The 19988-nt window shown below is 41.8% G+C and overlaps 1 protein-coding gene across 1 annotated transcript in view; it reads left to right on the top strand.

Moving 5' to 3' along the window:
- ANAPC5 (anaphase promoting complex subunit 5) overlaps positions 1 to 16226 on the top strand; it is a 28287-nt gene extending 12061 nt beyond the window's left edge. Inside the window, exons 6-17 of the mRNA XM_008142691.3 lie at positions 492 to 593; positions 2377 to 2567; positions 5439 to 5520; positions 6418 to 6507; positions 7946 to 8127; positions 8984 to 9119; positions 9324 to 9398; positions 11465 to 11586; positions 12259 to 12366; positions 12448 to 12595; positions 14492 to 14654; positions 15295 to 16226. Coding sequence (XP_008140913.1) covers positions 492 to 593; positions 2377 to 2567; positions 5439 to 5520; positions 6418 to 6507; positions 7946 to 8127; positions 8984 to 9119; positions 9324 to 9398; positions 11465 to 11586; positions 12259 to 12366; positions 12448 to 12595; positions 14492 to 14654; positions 15295 to 15506 — 1611 coding nt within the window. The 3' untranslated portion in view covers positions 15507 to 16226. The remainder of the gene's footprint in view (positions 1 to 491; positions 594 to 2376; positions 2568 to 5438; positions 5521 to 6417; positions 6508 to 7945; positions 8128 to 8983; positions 9120 to 9323; positions 9399 to 11464; positions 11587 to 12258; positions 12367 to 12447; positions 12596 to 14491; positions 14655 to 15294) is intronic.
- The last annotated feature ends 3762 nt before the right edge of the window (positions 16227 to 19988 follow it).

The raw sequence follows: 19988 nt of genomic DNA, 5'->3' as shown, positions 1-19988 counted from the left end.
GAAACTAGTTTTCTACATATCTTATATAAGCGTTGCTTAATGCCATTCTTATGAAACAGTTAACCAGACGTAGTGCACCTGAGTGCCATAAGGCCCTCTGCAGTGCTGGAGATGCACACTGCCTGCTGTGAAGGTGCTCACCGTCTGGATTGAGGCCAGATTGACACTTTTAATACGTCTTGATAGGAACGACAAGAAAGGTTAGAACAGGGGTCCTTATAGGACCTTACCTGGTCTAGGCGGTGATAGAAGCAGGTGGCTGGTGGCTGAAGTCTGAATTGGGGCTGGAAGGATGAGCAGGAATTTGCATGGGAGGAGCGTGTGGTTGGGGAGTGTGTGGATGGGGAGGCTTACTGTTTCAGGAAGAGGAACAGTGTTCTGTAGGGTCAAGAGGAGAAAGTAGCTGAGGAAAAGAAAATAACCAGCTGATGCTGTTGACTATAACATTTCCATATATTTCTTTCTACTGAGTTGTCATGTTTCAATTTCAGGCCTCTTTGTTAAAGAATGACGAGACTAAGGCCCTCCCTCCAGCTTCTTTGCAGAAAGAATTGAATAACTTGTTGAAATTTAATCCTGATTTTGCTGAAGCGGTGAGTCTTTTCCAGAATTTGTTCCTGAGTTGAAAAAATAATGGCAAAGCTACTGTTATGTTGAGTAGCCACACAAATGAGGATCCATCCATGCTCTTGGTGAGCACCCCAGCTTAGGTTGTAAAACTGCCCTTCCCACTCACTAAGAGCAAAACTGCCCTTCCCACTCATTCAGTCTAGTGATGTTCTCTTTCTTTCATCATCTCTCTGATGTTGTGAATTATGGGCAGAGATAGAGTAGACTGAGTTTTTTTTTTTTTTTTTTTTTTTAGAGTGAGAGGAAGGGAGACAGGGAGAGAGAAACATCAGTGTAAGAGCAAAACATCAATTGGCTGCCTCCCTTACACCCCCTACTGGGGATTGAGCCTGCAATGGGCATGTGCCCTGCTGGGAATCAAACTGGCAACCTTTCAGTGCATGGGATCACACCCAACCAAGTGAGCCACACTGGCTAGGGCAGAGTAGACTGAGTTTTTAAAAACTTTGGGGCCTGTCTTGGCCGGGTGGCTTGTTAGGTTAGAGTATTGTCCCAATACACTAAGGTTGCAGGTTCAATCCCTGGTCAGGGCACATAGAAGAATCAACCAATGAGTCCAGCCAATGTGGCTCAGTGGTTGAGCATCAACCCATAAACCAAGAGGTCCCCTGTTTGATTCCTGGTCAGGGCACATGCCCAGGTTTAGGGCTTGATTCCCAACAGGGGGCGTGCAGGAGTCAGCCAATGGATGTCTCTCTCAATGTTTCTATCTCTCTATCCCTCTTCCCTCCTTTCTCTCTAAAAAAATCATTAAAATATATATATTTTTAAAAAGAATCATCCAATGAATGCATAAATAAGTGGAACAAGAAATTGATGTTTCTGTCTCTTTGTCTCTCCTTTTCTCTCTCTTTCTAAAATTAGTTAAAAAAAATTGGGGGCTAAAAATTTGTTTCTTTCTCCACTTTTGTCAGTGTGTGTTGTTGTTTTTTAAGTTTAAAAATCATACCATTCCTAAATGGATTTTTACCCTCAAACCTGGATTTGACATCTGACTTTATCCACATGTAGAAAGATATATGTTTGGTTCCCTTGTAACTGGGATCTGTCTGTTTGGAGGGAAGTTTATTTATTTATTTTTAAATTTTTCTTATTTTTTTTTGTTAATCCTCACCCGAGGATATTTTTCTATTGATCTTTTAGTGAGAGTGGGAGAGGGAAAGACAGAGAAACAACGATGTGAGAGAAACACATCGATTGGTTGCCTCCTGCATGCGCTCTGACCAGGGCCCAATCCGGGGAGGAGCCTGCAACCAAGGTACGTGCCCTTGACCGAAATTGAACCCGGGACTCTTTGGCCACAGGCCGACGCTCTATCCACTGAGCCAAACTGGCTAGGGCTAGAGGGAGATTTAATTCAGTGAATCAAACAAAATGAAAACAGTTTCAAAATAGAATATAATTAGCTCAGCAAACTTTTTAAATACCTGAGCTAAGTGAGTTCTCCCCTCCACCCTCACATGGGTCCTAATATAACCAGTGACATAGTGGATGTATATTTAGGATAAAAGGCTGACACAAGTGCTAATGGAACTCCGTTTTTTTCATTTGGGGACTCCTCCTGGTGAGAAACCAATGTATCTTGAACCTGCTTTATTCTGCCTGTGGGGAAAAGGTGAATCTAAACTATGACCCTCTTGTTAGAAGGGTGGGGGATACACGGATGCTTGCAGCCAGTAGATCTCCTGAATTAGTCTTACACAAGGGGAAGCAGAACATTTACACTATGTGGATTGTTTCTTGTAGCATTATCTCAGCTACTTAAACAACCTCCGGGTCCAAGATGTGTTTAGTTCTACACACAGCCTCCTGCATTACTTTGACCGCCTGATTCTTACGGGAGCCGAGAGCAAAAGTAACGGGGAAGAGGGCTACGGCCGGAGCTTGAGATACGCTGCTCTGAACCTGGCCGCCCTGCACTGCCGCTTCGGACACTAGTAAGTTTATAGATTTTTATCCATGCAGAAATGGAAGACACGAACTTCCAAATGTTAATTAAGATGAAATTTAAAAAAATATTTATTTATTTATTTTTTAATATATTTTATTGATTTTTTACAGAGAGGAAGGGAGAGGGATAGAGAGTTAGAAACATCGATGAGAGAGAAACATCGATCAGCCGCCTCCTGCAGACTCCCCACTGGGGATTTGCTCCAAACCAAGGTACATGCCCTTGACCAGAATCGAACCCGGGACCCTTGAGTCCGCAGGCCGACGCTCTATCCACTGAGCCAAACCGGTCAGGGCTAAGATGAATTTTTTAAATGCTGTTTTAAAAGGAGGATAAAAAGGAAAGAAAGAAAGGAAGCTGACTATTTGACTAGACCTGTCAGTAACTTCCAAAAGGGAAGCTTTTTCACTGAACCGAAGCTAATGAAACCTTCTCCTTAAACAGTCTGCCCCCTGGTGTCACTATTTAACATTACTGTCTTAGTACATGGCCTCTTTCTTTCATTACTTCTAAGAACGACAGCCATTGAATTAAAAGATAATTAGGTCATTAGGCCAGAGATTCCCAAAGGATTTTTGGAGATAATAATGAGGATACAAAATCTATTTTCAGTATTTCAAAAAGCCAAAAGAAAGTTGTGTCTTTACTGTATAAAAGACTGTGCTGGCTTATTAAAAGTCATGTTTGTGCTTTCGGATAAAATTCAGGCAGCTCAGTGAGATGACACTTGGCTTATGCCATTGCTAAGATATGCCAATGATTTTGATGAATAAAAATAGGAAAACTGTCCAGCTGGTATGGTTTAGTGGTTGAGCGTCGACCTACGAACCAGGAGATCACAGTTCAAGTCCCGGTCAGGGCTCTGTCCCCAGTAGGAGGAGTACAGGAGGCAGCCAATCAATGATTCTCTATCATCATTGATGTTTTTATCTCCCTTTTCCCTTCCTCTCTGAAATAAAAAAAATTTATTTTTAAATTGAGTTAAGTGGATAAAATCTTTCAAAACATGGAGCCTATTTTGGAAACAATGAAATAATGTGAATAATGGTGAAAAGGTAGGAAATTACTAATTGAAGAGTCTTGCCGCCCCCTGTGGCTTTTTCCCATCTGGAAGAAACGAGGTTTCTGCTACTGGCATCTTTGACTAGGGACCCTAGAGTGCATTAATGGAAGCAATGTCCGGAGTTGAAGAATTGAGAGTTCTGCACTTGCTGTATCAGCCAGGCAACACCCAAAAAATTCTATTAACTTCTGGTTATTGCATTTTAAAAGGGACGTGGACTGGAGCTTGTGTGTGGGACAGTCTTTGAATACTTCATCGGAGCATTCAAAGCCATGTCATATAAATCATATGGAAATGTTCTGTTACTGAAAATTTTTACCAGAGGTTTTTCTGCCTAGCAGCAGTGAAAGCCATAAGGTCCTTTGAGGATTTTGCCTGACTTTGTGTTTCTGTGTTGGCAATCTACCTTTTCTTCCTATCTGGGAAAAATAATCTCTCTTTAGTCGTTTTAGTATACAGTTCTCCCAGAAGCCATTTCTCTAAACATACCATTATTTGTTTGGTCATCACATATTCAATAAAGTTAAATCAACCGATATTTATTGGGGGCCTGTGTGTGAAGACATACTTCCTGCCCTCAAATAGCCTCATTATTAAAGGGATGAAAAGGACGTGTAAACTAGGTAAGAATGTATCTGGGTTTTGTATTCAAACAAGTAGTTACTGTGGAATAGTTCAGTTCTCCCCAATTAAAATGAATTGTGTGAGGCTATTGCACTGGTGTTGAAAGAAAATTCCTTATATAAATTTTCCTCTAAAGAAGTGAAACCCATAAATTGATTTTGAGATACTCAGTGACCCAGCATTGATAAGATTTCTATTCTGTCACTTGCCACTGAGAAGCCCAAAGTTAAAGACTTTACTTGTGCTCTCTATGGTTAATAAACTAGTTGAAAAATATGGTTAACACTGATTAAATAAACAGATGGTGATACACAGTAGTATTTAACTATGCACTGCAAGGTGGGGTACAGATAGCATTTATGTGGGAATTTTCACAAGTGCAAGTTCAGTGGGGCCAAGAATATTTGACTGAATTTCTACAGAAGTTGAGAGAGTGGGAGAGACATCAGAGATGGAGGGAAACCACATGAGCAGAAAAAAAGGAATCTCAAAAGTGGATAATCCTCAAAATACTTTTTAAAAAATATATATATATTTTATTGATTTTCTACAGAGAGGAAGAGAGAGGGATAGAGAGTTAGAAACATTGATGAGAGAGAAACATCGATCAGCTGCCTCCTACACACCCCCCACTGGGGATGTGCCCGCAACCAAGGCACATGCCCTTGACTGGAATCGAACCTGGGACCCTTGAGTCTGCAGGCCGACGCTCTATCCACTGAGCCAAACCAGTTTCGGCTAATCCTCAAAATACTTTTTAAAACTAGTTTTGAAAAAGTATAAAAGCATCAAATGCTATAGTAAAAAAATTTTTTTAAATAATGCGGAAGGGAATGCAATTAAAAGTAAAATATTATATTCTCTCTGTGCCTCTTCCCTGGCCCATAGATAGCTAAAATAAAACTCTTAGCAACTGAGATCAAGAAAATCTATTCCTCGATGTCCCTTTTAGTAGAAATCCGCCATAGAAGGGGCGAGTTCTATATGTCCACTGTTAATGTTTCTTGCTGCTGGGGCAAGAGAATGCCTCTGAGGGAATAAGCCCATAGCTATAGCTTCCAAAGCAGAGACCTGCTCTTGGATGAATTATTGTACAGATGTCTTCCTGCTTCCGTTACTTGTGCATGTTTGTGATTGTTAATGAGATATTAATGTTCAGTCTGTCATTAGTCAACAGGCGGAGCTTGCCCTGCAAGAGGCAATCAGGATCGCCCAGGAGTCCAACGATCACGTGTGTCTCCAGCATTGCCTGGTAAGGCCACCCTCCTGCCTTGGGAATTCTGCCCACGGGTTGAGTTGGCCTTTGGAAGGCCCGATTTGAATCAGATTGTTTTGTAGTCAGAGCAAACGTTCTTAGCAGTGACGGGAAACTAGTTAGGAAGTCGTGGTAATTCAGGAAAGGCAGCCCATATTTGTTTATTTCTTAATTCATGACGTTGGTTTGGCTTTGATGGTGATTCTTTTTTAAAAATATGTTTGTATTGATTTTTAGAGAGAGAGAGAGAGAGAGAGGGAGGGAGGAAGGGAGAGGAAGGAAAAGGAAGAGAGAGATAGAAACATCAATGATGAGAGAGAATTATTGATCAGCTGCCTCCTGCACGCCCCCTACTAGGGATCAAGCCTGCAGCCCAGGCATGTGCCCTGACCGGGAATCAAACCGGTGATCTCTTGGTTCATGGTTCAATGCTCAACCATGGAGCCAAACCAGCCAGGCTTGATCTTATCTACAAATTTTAGTACAACGTGCCATGTATAACTACCATGCAAAACTATCACATTAAATATTGGCATTACCTTGTAACTGGATGAGATGTTATCCTGTGAAAGCATAACCACCAAGCACAAGTAGAACACAGAATTTATTTAACCATCACGTTGAGACTCACTTTTTCATTAAACGCCATATGGGGGCTTCATGCTTTTTTCCTAGAACTTGCCACTCACTGCTCTCAAAGGTGAAGAAAATCATTGGCTTGTCTGATAATTTTCATGTGTTTGATGAGCTTCATTTTGGTTCATGCTTCATGAAATAGTATGTTAGAGGATTTATCATGTTCCTTTTAATTCTTTCTTACAACCATGCTGATAGTTCAATAGAACATTACCCCTGGTCATTGTTAGGATATATTTTAATGATTTCTCTTACCAGAGCTGGCTTTACGTGCTGGGGCAGAAGAAATCCGATAGCTATGTTCTGCTAGAGCATTCTGTGAAGAAAGCGGTGCATTTTGGGTTACCGGTAAGGCTCATCTTTCTGTGAGATTGTTTAAATAAATGGTGTGGTTTGGTGTGGTTTTATTCTTGGTAGTTTCATATGACCTTAATTATTAAATAAACATTAAATTCTGTTTGATAGGTTTCTCTCTGTTCCCTTTATCCTAATAACATCTGTGAAAATTCCATTGATCAATTTAATGAGATTGTTTTTAGTTTATTGATCCATATTAACTTCCCCATATTTACTTAGAAATTTTTCTGGAAAGGCTTACTTTTAAAACAGGGATTGGTTTAAATGTTACAGCCCTAGAGCCCAATCTGGCTGCTTCCTGCTCATATGTGGCCCTCAGGCTAGGAATGGGTTTTACATTTTTAAATAGTTGGGGGGAAAACGAAAAAGAAGAATATGCAACAGACACCAGATGTGGTCTGCAAAACCCAAGTTATTTACTGTCTGGCCCTTAAGAGAACAAGTTTGCTGATCCGTGTCTTAATAATAAACAAAGCTAGGAACCAGCAAACCTGATAGGCAGATTTGTCCTTTCTCATTTTGAGTGACAGGGAAGGACCTGAATTATAGTCCTCAATGATAGATACTGAGGGACATTGAAAGGGCATAGTCTCCACGCATGAAGTAGTAATGGCTCTTAGCATCTAGATTAATGTTGCTCAAAGAACTTTATTCCATCTCAAAATCCATCCACTGAAACCAGGACTGTAGGCAGTATGACTGCTTAAGCATCTGTCTCATATAGTTTGCAACAAATTCCAGGAAAATTGGAAGTAATCATGTGCAGTCATTTGAAGTATATGCTTTTCAAATCTGCAAATTGTACACTTGACTCATTTCTGGGGAAGGAGAGTTACATGTACAGAATTGATGATAAGGACAAAAGTGGTAAGTGTCTCCTTAAAATAAATGAGACTTTGAAATACAGGTTTTGTTGTGGATTTATGCTGTATCTTAGTTGAGCTTTCATCCTTGAAAATCATGCCAGAAGTTACTGAAAATAAATTATGCTCATAATAGGCACCCTCTTTTAATCTCCTGCTACATAATGTGCCCAGCACTGTTTGACATGTTATCTCATTTTAGTCCTCACAGCAATTCTTTATGATAGCTGGGATGCCCATTTTACAGACAAGGAAGTTGAGGCTTGGCTCAAACGCTAAGTGACTGGCCCCAAGTCACATAGGAAGCAGTAGGGCGGTGTTTAAGTGCAGGTCCATTTAATGTCAGAGCCCTGGCTCTTCTCGGTGTACCGTCAGCCTCTCTTCCAGCCTGTTTTTCAAGAACATATTTTATACGGGGCAGGGCCAGGCTGTAGGTACTTTCCTTTTAAATAGTGTTGTCTCTGTGCATGTGCTGAAATGTGAAATATGCCAAATTTCTGAAGAGCAAAACAAACTCAGTCATGTAATCTCTCTTGGGTCACGGGTATATCTGTTTGTCCCCTTAGTACCTTGCCTCCCTGGGCATACAGTCCCTAGTTCAGCAGAGGGCTTTTGCTGGGAAGACAGCAAATAAACTGATGGATGCTCTAAAGGACTCTGACCTCCTGCACTGGAAACACAGCCTGTCAGAGCTCATCGACATCAGCATCGCCCAGAAAACGGCCATCTGGAGGCTCTATGGCCGCAGGTCAGTCTTCAGGCAGACGGTCAAGGCCATAGGGGCGTGGGTCCTTTTAGAGACGAGTGGAGGCTGGCAGTCTCCCTTGTAGGATGCATAAACCAAAGTCCACACATCTCTCTGATCTGCCCAAGACCACAGTGTAGTTAATAAGTGACAGAGCCACTTACGGGCCACGTTGTCCTCTGACTCCAAGCACAAAGCCTTTGTGCTCTGAGACGGGCAGTGCCTCTTTCTGTTCGCAGGAGGCATGGGCCATGGTCACTCAAGTTGAGCATCCTTTGAACCCCAGGATGTGTTCTCTGGAATATCTGCAGCCTTGTGTTTAAGTTCCATTTTGCGTCTCTAGCTTGGAAGTAAACTTCTGAACCAATTTTTAATCCTGGAGTCCTGTCACTACCTCACCTCTCACCCAAACAAACTGTTATTTTTAGGAATTCAATAATGAAAGGAAGTGCCTATATGGCCAGTCTTGTTTTTGTATGTGAGATCATGGTTTGGCACGATGTGGTCTGAAACAACTGCAGACACTGGCCACTGAATATATTGCCAGAGCAGCTGGTACCAGGATGGCATCGCGTCTGAATTTACCCATGAAAATGAATGAATACACCGTGACCACAGCAATGGGGAGGAGGGTGTCTGGCGCTCCGAGCTCCCTGTTGTGCCATAACCACTACATTTCCCCTGGGGCTGCACATCCGGGGTGCTTTCCCGCTTTCCTGGGAGGCAGCTGTTCCCACAGAGATGAACTTACAGTGGGGCTTAACTTCCTTCCATTTGCACTCAAGAGAAGTGCGGGATGTGGCGGAGGCCAGCCTGGGTCCCTTGATAGATGGGAGTCCCTGTTTGTCCCCTCACCCAGCACCATGGCGCTGCAACAAGCCCAGATGTTGCTGAGCATGAACAGCCTAGAGTCGGTGAATGCGGGCGTGCAGCAGAACAACACGGAGTCGTTTGCGGTCGCGCTCTGCCACCTCGCAGAGCTGCACGCGGAGCAGGTAGGAGGTGGCCAGGTCGGTGGGCTTCTGGAGCAAGGGAGGCTCTGCCAGTTCTTTCCTGTAGCGCTTGAGAAGGGCACTGGGCACGTCAGGGACAGGTCTGGTTGGCCGCACCAAGAAAGGTGAATCCTGTCCGCACCCTGCTCGTGGTGCAGCAGGTGTGGCTGCACGGGCGTGCTCATCACATCCTGTCTTTCTGTTTAGGGCTGTTTCGCTGCAGCTTCCGAAGTGTTAAAGCACCTGAAGGAAAGATTCCCACCGAATAGTCAGCATGCCCAGGTAACCTGCCCTTTGTGTGACCGCGGATTTATTTATGAAAAGACCGTTTTTACTGTATTGTTGCCAAAGTGGGCTCATGAAGAGTCTCCCCTCAGTTTCTCATGTCATTTCCTTTCTGTAACATACATGCATTGAGGTCAACATGGGTAATTACTTAGGAGACTCTGTAAACTCTCTTCAAGAAGCCTGAGAAATAAACTCTGAGAAAAGATTTAAAGCAGGGTACTTCCCCCCCTCATGGTTTTAAATTAGTATTCTTAATATCTCCAACTGTACAGGAATAAGAAAGGAAATTATCAATGTCCTTCAATAGATCAAGAATTAGGTCTCAATTTTGTTATTTTGTCTTGTACTTGGCAACTCTAATCTTTCCCTCCCAGAACTGAATAACCTTGTGGGAAGATGTTGTGCCCAGAGGGAATGACCTTTATAAAGCAGTCCTAGGCCTTCTGTTTCTTACTGAACTGACTTTCATCTCTGAAGGGGCTGAGAAAACTGTTACAAGGGCCTTCTTTCTCTTCCTCCCCTTACTTACCATGTTTAGTCTTCAGGGATTGAGGCCTGGGAATCTCCCACTGCTGGTCCCTGGGGTGGTCATTCACGTAGGTGGTTAGATAAGGTGTGAGCACCTATCTGCATGTGAGCTGTGCTGAGATGTGAACTCAGAGCACCCAGCGGGGAAACAAGACAGAAGATAGCACCCAAGGATGAAGTGTGGTTCCATGGTAGTGCTAATAGGGTGAAATAATTTCCATTGCAGTTCTAGCTGTAACCAGGAAGGTGTACAGTAAAATAAAGATACAATTTAATTCACAGTTTATAGGAAAAAAAAACTGTATGGCAGATAGATAGATTACAAAATGCTCAACCTGGCCAGTGGTTAGGGAACTACAAATTAAAATAATAATGAGATATTTCATACCCATCAGATTGGCCAAAAGTAAAATACCTAACAGTACCAACTGTCAATGAGAATGTGGAGCAGAGAGTAATGTCATATCGATGAGAATGTGGAGCAGGGAGTAATGTCATATCGATGAGAATGTGGAGCAGGGAGTAATGTCATAGGCTCCTGGTGGGGCCTGTAAACTAGTACAGTCCATTTGAAGAACAAATGGCTTCTATATTAAAGTGAAGGCATATGTACTACAACCCAGCATTTCCTCTGCTTGCTGTATACCTGAGATAAACGTGTACAAGGAGAGGTATGTGAAAATGTTTATTGCAGCATTTTTCAGAAGAGTGAAAAATTGATACCACCTAACTACCCATCAACCGGAGAATAGATAAGCTATCGCATATTCATATAATTGAAAACTATTAGTGAAAAGGAATGAACTATAATTTCTTGTATTAATATGTGTAAACCCCCAAAATAATGTTGAGCTTAAAAGTAAGTTGTCAAAGGATGCATGCAGTATGATACTATTTATTTATACAAAGTTAAAAACGTGCAAGATCATACTACATACTGTTTAAGGATAAGTATGTGTGTTGTAAAAGTATAAGAACATAAGTGGGAATGATAGATACCAAATCAAGTGCTTACTTTGGAAAAATCGAGAAGGGAGTAGAAATTGTAAAGTACTTCAGTAGTCTTAATAGTATCTGAAGGAAAGAAAGCAAAATGTTGTGATTTGACAAAGCTGATGATTCGCACACATGTGTTTGTTTTTTATTAATGCTTGTTCACATACTTGAAATATTTTTAAAAAATATTTTTTATTGATTTTTAGAGAGAGAGAGAGAGAGAGAAAAACATCAATGTGAGATCAAAACATCAATCGGCTGCCTCCTGCACGCCCCCTGCCAGAGATTGAGCCTACAACCCGGCATGTGCCCTGATTGGGAATCGATCCAGCAGTCTTTCGGTGCACGGGACGACAGCTGACCAACTGAGCTACACTGGCCAGGGCTATACTTGAAATATTTTTTAAATAGCAAAAACTAAAAATGTGTTTGAATTGTAAGGATATTTGCTAAGCAAGCCCAAATATTTTTCTATCTCTGTTGAATAATTAGGTGAACATTTGCCATTTGTCCCTAATTATATTTTTTCTTATTAGTTATGGATGCTATGTGATCAGAAAATACAGTTTGACAGAGCAATGCATGATGGCAAATATCACTTGGCTGATTCACTTGTTACAGGAATCACAGCTCTTCATAGCACTGAGGGTGTATATAGGTAAGAAACGTGGAGAACTCCAACCCAGAATGAATTCATTCTCAAATGGCTTTATTCTTATATGTTTTGTGTGTGAATTAATTTATCAACTTTAGCTTAGGAAAAACCTTTTTTCTTTTAAAAATTTCTCATCTCACCGAGGATATATTTAGAGAGAGGAAGGGGTGTGGTAGCGGACAAAAAAAGAGAGAGAGACATTAATGTGAGAGATAAACATTGGTTGCCTCCCATACATGCCCCAACCTGGGATCAAACCCGCAACCTATTAGTATACAGGATGATGCTACAAACTACTGAGCCACTCAGCCAGGGCTGAAAAAAACCTTTTTTTCTATTTATTACATATTTATTACAGGAAATGAGAAAATACAGATAAGCTGAATGGAGAAAATCAGTACCATCCAGAGATAATCACCAACATTGTGACATCTATACTTCCAGACTTTGTTCGTGTATGTGTGTGTGTGTGTGTGTGTGTACGTGTACACATCTGTGCTTATAAACACAATCTTTTTCCTCTTTTAACAAAAATTATGTTAGACACAGTTCTTCCCTATGGGGGTTCAGTTACATTGTAATTGAGGAAATAGGGATTCTAACCCTGAAAGTGACTATACTTATAACCCTTGCAAAACATCAGCATAACCACTTATATTTATTTTGTTTGTGCAGAAAAGCAGTTGTACTACAGGCTCAGAATCAAATGACAGAGGCACACAAGCTTTTACAGAAATTATTGATTCATTGTCAGAAAATCAGGAACACAGAAATGGTGATCAGGTAAGAGGGGGTCTCTCTTGCATCTCACAGATGGTGCCTTGTGGTGGAAATTCTCATCCATGTCCTCCTGTTTGTGGGCAGTGTCCTGCTGTCTGTGGCAGAGCTGTATTGGCGATCTTCCTCCCCTACCATTGCACTGCCCGTGCTCCTGCAGGCGCTGGCCCTCTCCAAGGAGTACCGACTACAGTACTTGGCCTCTGAAACAGTGTTGAACTTGGCTTTTGCCCAGGTAAGCTGATCTCTGTGCTTTGTTTTGTTTTGTTTTTGTTTTAGCACATATTTGTACTCAGAACTGGCAAATCTGATACTACTTTTTGGTTTTGAAAAGGATAATAATGAGCTTTCACTTCTCACTATTGAAGTCTGGGAATGCAGTCTCCATGGCAGGCCCTTCACGGAAATCTGGAGCTGTGAACTCGGTGACAGGCTGACACCTCCCAGTGGCACTGGCTGCGTATTTAGTAAAGGGGACTCGCCTCTTCATTGAGGACATGTGCATCAGATTAATGGTTCGCTGGCCCAGAGCTATGCTTGATTTAACAAGGGGATGAGTAGAATAAAGAAGTGAGGGAGTCATATGTTCATTGAAAGGTTTTGTAAATGAAAATTTTTTTAATGTTTGTTTTCTATCTCCCTTTGTAGAATGGAAAGGCTATGAGAGAAGGGACACTTGTTTTTTCCCTGCTGTATCCCATGGTACCTAGTAGGACCTACACATATAGTAGGCTTTTAATATTTATAGACTGAATAATTTTTTCTTAAGATAAAGTTCATGCCCAGCTGGTGTGGCTCAGTAGTTGAGTGTCGACCTATAAACCAGGACAGCTCCGTCTGTCTGTCTCTATGGATTTGCTTATTCTGTGTATTTCATGTAATGGAATCATACAATATCTGGCCTTTTGTGTCTGGCTTCTTGATTTAGTGAAATCTTTTCAGGGTTCATTCATGTTGTAGCATGTACTACATTCTTTTAACAGCTGAATCATATTCTATTGGATCTATACATGTTTTATTTATCTATTCATCAGTTGATGGACCATTGGGTTGTTTCACCATTTGGCTATTAAGAATAGCTGATCTCGCCAAAACCGGTTTGGCTCAGTGGATAGAGCGTCGGCCTGTGGACTGAGGAGTCCCAGGTTCGATTCCGGTCAGGGGCATGTGCCTTGGTTGCGGGCACATCCCCATTGGGGGATGTGCAGGAGGCAGCTGATCGATGTTTCTCTCTCATCGATGTTTCTGACTCTTTATTCCTCTCCCTTCCTCGCTGTAAAAAATCAATACAATATATTAAAAAAAAAAAAAGAATAGCTGATCTCAACATTCATGTACAAGTTTTTGTGTAGATATTGTTTTATTTTTCTTGGGTATACTTAAGAGTAGAATTGCTAACATATAATAGTACAGTTTAACTTGATTGATTTTTTTTATATTGAGCTACTGTTGGATTCCTGGGATAAATCCCAGATGGTTGTGGTGTACAATTCTTTTAATATGATCCTGGATTTGGTTTGCTAATATTTGTTGAGAATTTTTTCTCCTGTAATCATAAGATTACATTCTTTTAAATCTATTCTGTCAGTCTTTCTCTTAATTGAAAAGTTTAATTCACTTAATTTAACATAATTATGCATGAGAATGGACTTATTCTATTTTGCTATTTTTTTCCTATATGTCTTACATCTTTTTTGTTCCTCACATCCGCCATTACTGCTTTATTTTGTGTTAAATAGATGTTTTCTAGCATATCATTTTAATTCCCTGTTGTTTCTTTTATTATATACTTTTGAGATATTTTCTTGGTGTCTCCTCTTCCTCCAGTGATCCTTATACAGCTAATTCAACCCTTTGGAATCGCCAATCTAAAGGATTTTGGTGTTGAATCTTTTTATGAAGACAAAACTTTCCCATAGTGTGAATAACTACTCCCTACTGTACCTATTGTCATCTGAAATCAGATTGTCACACCTTATGCTTTCTAAGAGGATGGTCCACATTAAATGTCGTACATGTCAGGGAGAAGCTAAGCCAGACATGGCCCAGGAGAGAAGGGCCAGGAAGGAAGCCCTTCCTGGAGGGGGTAGTGCCTGGGAGTGTGTACAACGCCACCATGTTTCTTTTCCAGCTCATCCTTGGGATCCCAGAACAGGCCTTAAGTCTTCTCCACATGGCCATTGAGCCCATCTTGGCTGACGGAGCTGTCCTGGACAAAGGCCGGGCCATGTTCTTGGTGGCCAAGTGCCAGGTGGCTTCAGCAGCTTCCTATGATCCACCAAACAAAGCAGAAGGTAGGAAGCCGTACTAAGGCTGTTAGGCAATGCTATTGCAGAAAACTTCTAAAATATAGGACCTGGAAAAAGAAAAGACATTAAATTTGGGACAGTATTTAAGTTCTCAGTGTTCATAACTTTATGTTAAAATTTCAGGCAGCATTTAAAGCGCTTTCACATGCATATTTGTCATGAAGGCTGAAGGCAAATGAGTGGCTATTTACCCTGTAGAATTAGGCACCGGCAGGAAGTCAAGACTAAAGACCCTTTATAAAACCTGACTCTAGTGGTTTTTTCCTCCTCAAAGAGTTGAATATAGAAGGATCTGTACAGCATAGGGAACATAGTCACTGATACTGCGATAACTATGTATGGTGCCAAGTGGGTACTGGAAATATCAGGGGGAACACTTTGTAAAGTAGATGATGGTCTAATCACTATGCTGTACACCTGAAGCCAATACAAAATAATACTGAAAGTAAATTGTAATTGAAAAATTAAAAGATAAATATGTGTTTAAGAGCTAATAAACACAAAATTTAACACTTTTTAAAAAGTGTCTGGGACATGTTAAATCAATAAAAGTAGATATTAAATTTTGGAAACTATGTGAAGTGTTGAGTTAAATAGGTGTGGTATTTCCCCCCTTTTCCATCAGCTCTGGAGGCCGCCATTGAGAACCTCAACGAAGCTAAGAACTATTTTGCAAAGGTTGACTGCAAAGAGCGAATCAGAGATGTCGTTTACTTCCAGGCCCGACTCTACCACACTCTGGGGAAGACCCAGGAGAGGAACCGCTGTGCGATGCTCTTCCGGCAGCTGCATCAGGAGCTGCCCTCTCACGGGGTGCCCTTGATAAATCATCTCTAGTGAGAAGGTCCCTGCAGGGCCATGATGCAGAGAACAAGATTTTGGACTTGTTTACACTCCCTCCACATAAATGATGTTGTGTGTGTGTGTGTGTGTGTGTTTTAATATATATTTTTTAATTTCAGAGGGAGAGAGAGAAACATTAATGATGAGAGAATCATTGATCGGCTGCCTCCTGCACTCCCCACACTGTGATTGAGCCCATAACCTGGGCATGCGCCCTGACTGGGAACTGAACCGTGACCATAGGTTGATGCTCAACCACTGAGCCATGCTGGTCAGGCTAAATGATGTTTTTTATATCCGTTTTGTCAATAGACTGCATTCGGGCTCGTTTGTCTTATTTTGCTGCTAGAATATTCATATTTGTTTTGTTCTCCCTTTTCCTTCTGGTAGCAAAGACATCAACTTTTTGTTAATAAACACCTGTTAGTGTAAGTGTTAAAGATTATGTTCTTTCTGGGCAAAATTGCCAATATCTTATTAGAAATCATGCTATCTCTCCACCATTATGTACATTTGTTTACACATATGCTCAGGCAAAACCCTTTTTGGATATTGGTAGATCTCATAAGGCAGTCAACACAGGTGTTTCTGTTGCTTGAATTTCTTAAGCGTTCCTGCTTTGTAGGATCGAATGGTGCTTTTCTAGGCCCCTGTGTGCTCCTGAGTACATGTTGGTCCCTGACTGGAGTTAGGAAGGAAAAGATGTGTTTATAGTTTTTGGACCAATAACAAGCATATTTCATTCACTCTCTTGGTGTTGGCTTTCTTATATCTTCTGCCTGGGAATATGCTAATTGACTGCCCTGTCCTCAAAGTGGCAGCGCCCACAGCCAATAAGGAGGGAATATGCTAATTGACTGCCATGCCCTCAGTGATGGTGGCACCCAGTCCCCTCAACCCCCAGCTGCCCAGGGCCGGCCCCGAGGCGCAGGCAAGCCTTGAATGGCGGCTGCCCAGCCGCCCAGGGCCGCCCGAGGCTCAGGTAACCAGGGCCGGCCCAGGCTTGTGCTGCCAGCAGTGGCAGCAGCAGAGGTGTGATGGGGTGTTGCCTTCCCCAGATCACCGGGTTGCCTCCCACCCCTGAGGGCTCCTGGACTGTGAGAGGGGTCAGGCTGGGCTGAGAGACCACCCCCCTTCCCCCACTCCAGTGCATGAATTTTCATGCACCAGGCCTCTAGTAACTATATATGAGGGATGGTGATAACTTAAGTCTAGGAATTCATCATGAATAAGGTGATTATAAATTAAGAAAGCGTCTGAAGCTCAGAGCTGTGTAGATGCCATCACTCAAACACACAGTGCATCTAATTTACTCTACCCTGCAATTAAGCAGACGCCGGTCATTGCTCTTTCTGTTCATGAACTTGCTATCCTTGAGTGTTCACAGAAAAACCCCTGTTTCAAGTCCAAAACAGCAATAAGACACCAACCAAATTTTGCAGCTTCTATCATTGGCTCTTTCTCTGTTCAATTTAAACCTTCCGATGGGAAATAATTTATCTCCAAAGCTCTCTGAAGCAGAGTAAAACGACTCCCACTCACTAGAGTGTGTTTGCTGGCCAAAGATGGCTGCTCTGGAAACAAGAGATTCAATGTGGAGATAGAGACATTAATTGGTATGTTGATGTTTAAAAATCTTTCCTTAAATTTGAAAGGTTACATATGTAGAGGGTAAAAATGAAATATTCTTAAAGGCTGTATAGTAAAAGAATTCCTCCTCCCCAGAGGTTACCATAACTATATCAGTTTCTTTTTATTCTTCCAAATATATTCAATGTATTTAAACATTGATTAGATCCTCCCAATCTAAGAAGTGATCTTAATCCCTCTGCCTCAGTGTAAGAAGGTCCAAGAGGTGGGGCAAGGTTGCTCAGCTGACCCTTCAGGTATTCAGCCAACCTGACCAGGACTGGCTACATTTGTGGGGCCCAGTGCAAAGTAAAAATACAAGGCCTATATATTAAGCAGAGCCTTAATACAGAATGCAAAGGGCCCTTAATGCAAAGAGCCCTGTGCAAATGCAGTTTGCATGCCCGACTCTGCTCTCTGATTGCTCGTTCATCCTGGCAGGATGGAATCCAAAGCTAACATCAAGAGGCCATGGCTCCCCGACATCTGTGACTTCGATTTGTTGTCAGGGCCTATAGTGGGTTAAAAGGAAAGTTGGAAACATCAGTGATCCCCAAACTCAGAACATGTCTGGGTTACAGCTAATTGGCTTCTTTCTTTTTTTTTTTTTCCTGGTGGGGGAAGTAAGAGTCAGACTGGTATAATTAGGAGTATCAAAATGGATGATTTGGTTAAATGGGGGAAAGGATTTGGTGAGGAGGAAATTGCAGCTAAGTAGCCAGTGGGCATTTGGTTTATAAGAGATCTTGGGATGTATTCTCAAAGGGGAGGAGAAGAAAGGTGACAGACCCAGTGGCTTGGCATGGTGGGATTTCTACCCGGCAGATTTGGTGTTGAGTGTTTCCAGCCCTGGGGCAGTGGGAACAAATAGCTTGACACTTACCAAGCGCCCTATTGTAAGTTACTTATGTGTATCACCACATTTAATCTTCACTGCAATCCTAAAAGGTAAGCAATAGCATTAACCCCAGTTAACAGATATAGACTGAGGCATCAGGAGGTTAAGTCAGTGGCTCCCCCAAAGTCACACAGCTAGTAGGTTCCAGAGCTGAGAATCCAACCTAGAGGGTGCATTACCCTAGAGCTGCCTGTTCCCAGAGTTTGGAGAAGTACTGCACTGATTCTGTGAATATTCTTTATCAGTTTGTTGAACACAAACTGATAATACTTAGTGTAGGCCAGACCTCCTTAGTGTTCACCTTCATATCCTGAACATTTCTACTGGTTCACAGTGTCTTAAAATTTGTCCTGATGTTTTTGGTGGTTACACTGATTTTGTTCTTTCTCATAGTACACCTAAGACAAATGAAGAACTTCGTCTATGCCTCCGCTGACTTCCCCTTTTATACTGTTATTTGTGTCTGGGACTAACAAACATACCAACCTCACTGCCTGCTGGATTCAAACTTCTCAGGGTCCTTTTTTTTTTTTTGTCCAGCATTTTTCTATTGTCCTGTTGACTGGGAAAGAATTCAGTGAATAATGGTGTGATTAATCCTGATGTCTCTACCTGGATGTTCAAGGTTTGGGAGGTGGAACCTTCAGTGAACAACACGGTAGAATACCGAACCGTTCAGGAAGGAGAGGACAGAGCCTTGTCAGGAGCTCTGTCCTAATGGGTGAGATACTTTTAAAGTCTTACTTTTCAAGTTCTCTGTAACTATCCAAGTTTTCTTAAGAAGATTCGGATGCTTTGATTACTTATTTTCTTGGCACTCTCTTGTCAAGACAACAAGCTCTGTTTGCCTAGCATAGTTTTTTTTTCTGGTGTTCCTGGAGGGGAAGCCTCAAAAAGCAAAGCCAATTCTTATTCTCCTGTTGCTGAGAAGAATATGATTTTTGAGTGGGATGATTCTTATCACACAAGAGGGGCTGAATGTCAATGAAAGACCCTTGTGATGTTCTCTGCCAGTTGTTCTAATTCACTTTAATAAGAAAGGCACATGGTTGATGGGGCTTTTGCTCTCTACCAAATGCCTCTGAGTGTTTATATGCCAGGCACTGAGCTATGATCTTTACGCACACAATTGTATTTACACCCCAAGCCCAGCCTGTGCCCTAGGTTTATTATCCCTGTTTGACAGCTGATGAAACCAAAGTCACATGTCCAAGGCCACAGAGCTGATAACTATCAAAGCTGGGATCTGAACTAGGTCTGCATGACTCCACACTGTTTTCAACCACAAAGCTGAATGTAAACAAATGAATCAGCTGTAGTACCTATTTATATTCCAGGAATTTATAGCTCTATTGGCAAGTCAGAATGCATTAGTGAAAAGTAAACAGTAGCCCAGCCAGCGTGGCTCAGTGGTTGAGCGTCGACCTATGAACCAGGAAGTCACAGTTCAATTTCCAGTCAGGGCACATGCTGGGGTTGCAAGCTCGATCCCCAGGGGGGGCGTGCAGGAGGCAGCTGATCAATGATGCCCTCTCATCATTGATGTTTCTATCTCTCCCTGTCCCTTCCTCTCTGAAATCAATAAAAAAATATATATATTTTTAAAAGTAAAGAATCATGACAGGGTAGTTGAACATCAAATAAATGGTACAGTCCTTGCTATAGGAAATCAGAGAGGAGAGAGGACAAGGAGGGCCCGGATCACAGCGTTTAAGGAAATTCTTCCAGAAAGAAGTTGATTTTGGGCAAGAGTTTAGATTTGAATGGACTCTTTTTTACCTTTCTCACATAATTGGCTTCTAACTTTCACAGTTGTACGTACTAGTATAACTAAGTATCTGCCTGTTTGCTAGTTTAATAAAACACAGGCAATTCAGTAACACGATGTAAACGTACAGAATTGTATATTTTAACATGTAACAGGAAAAGGCATCAACCAGTATCTATTT

This window comes from Eptesicus fuscus, chromosome 23 (assembly GCF_027574615.1).
Source record: "Eptesicus fuscus isolate TK198812 chromosome 23, DD_ASM_mEF_20220401, whole genome shotgun sequence".
NCBI classification, from domain to species: Eukaryota; Metazoa; Chordata; class Mammalia; order Chiroptera; family Vespertilionidae; genus Eptesicus; species Eptesicus fuscus.
Note: the sequence above shows the minus strand (reverse complement) of the source record. Positions and strands in the feature narration are given on the sequence as shown.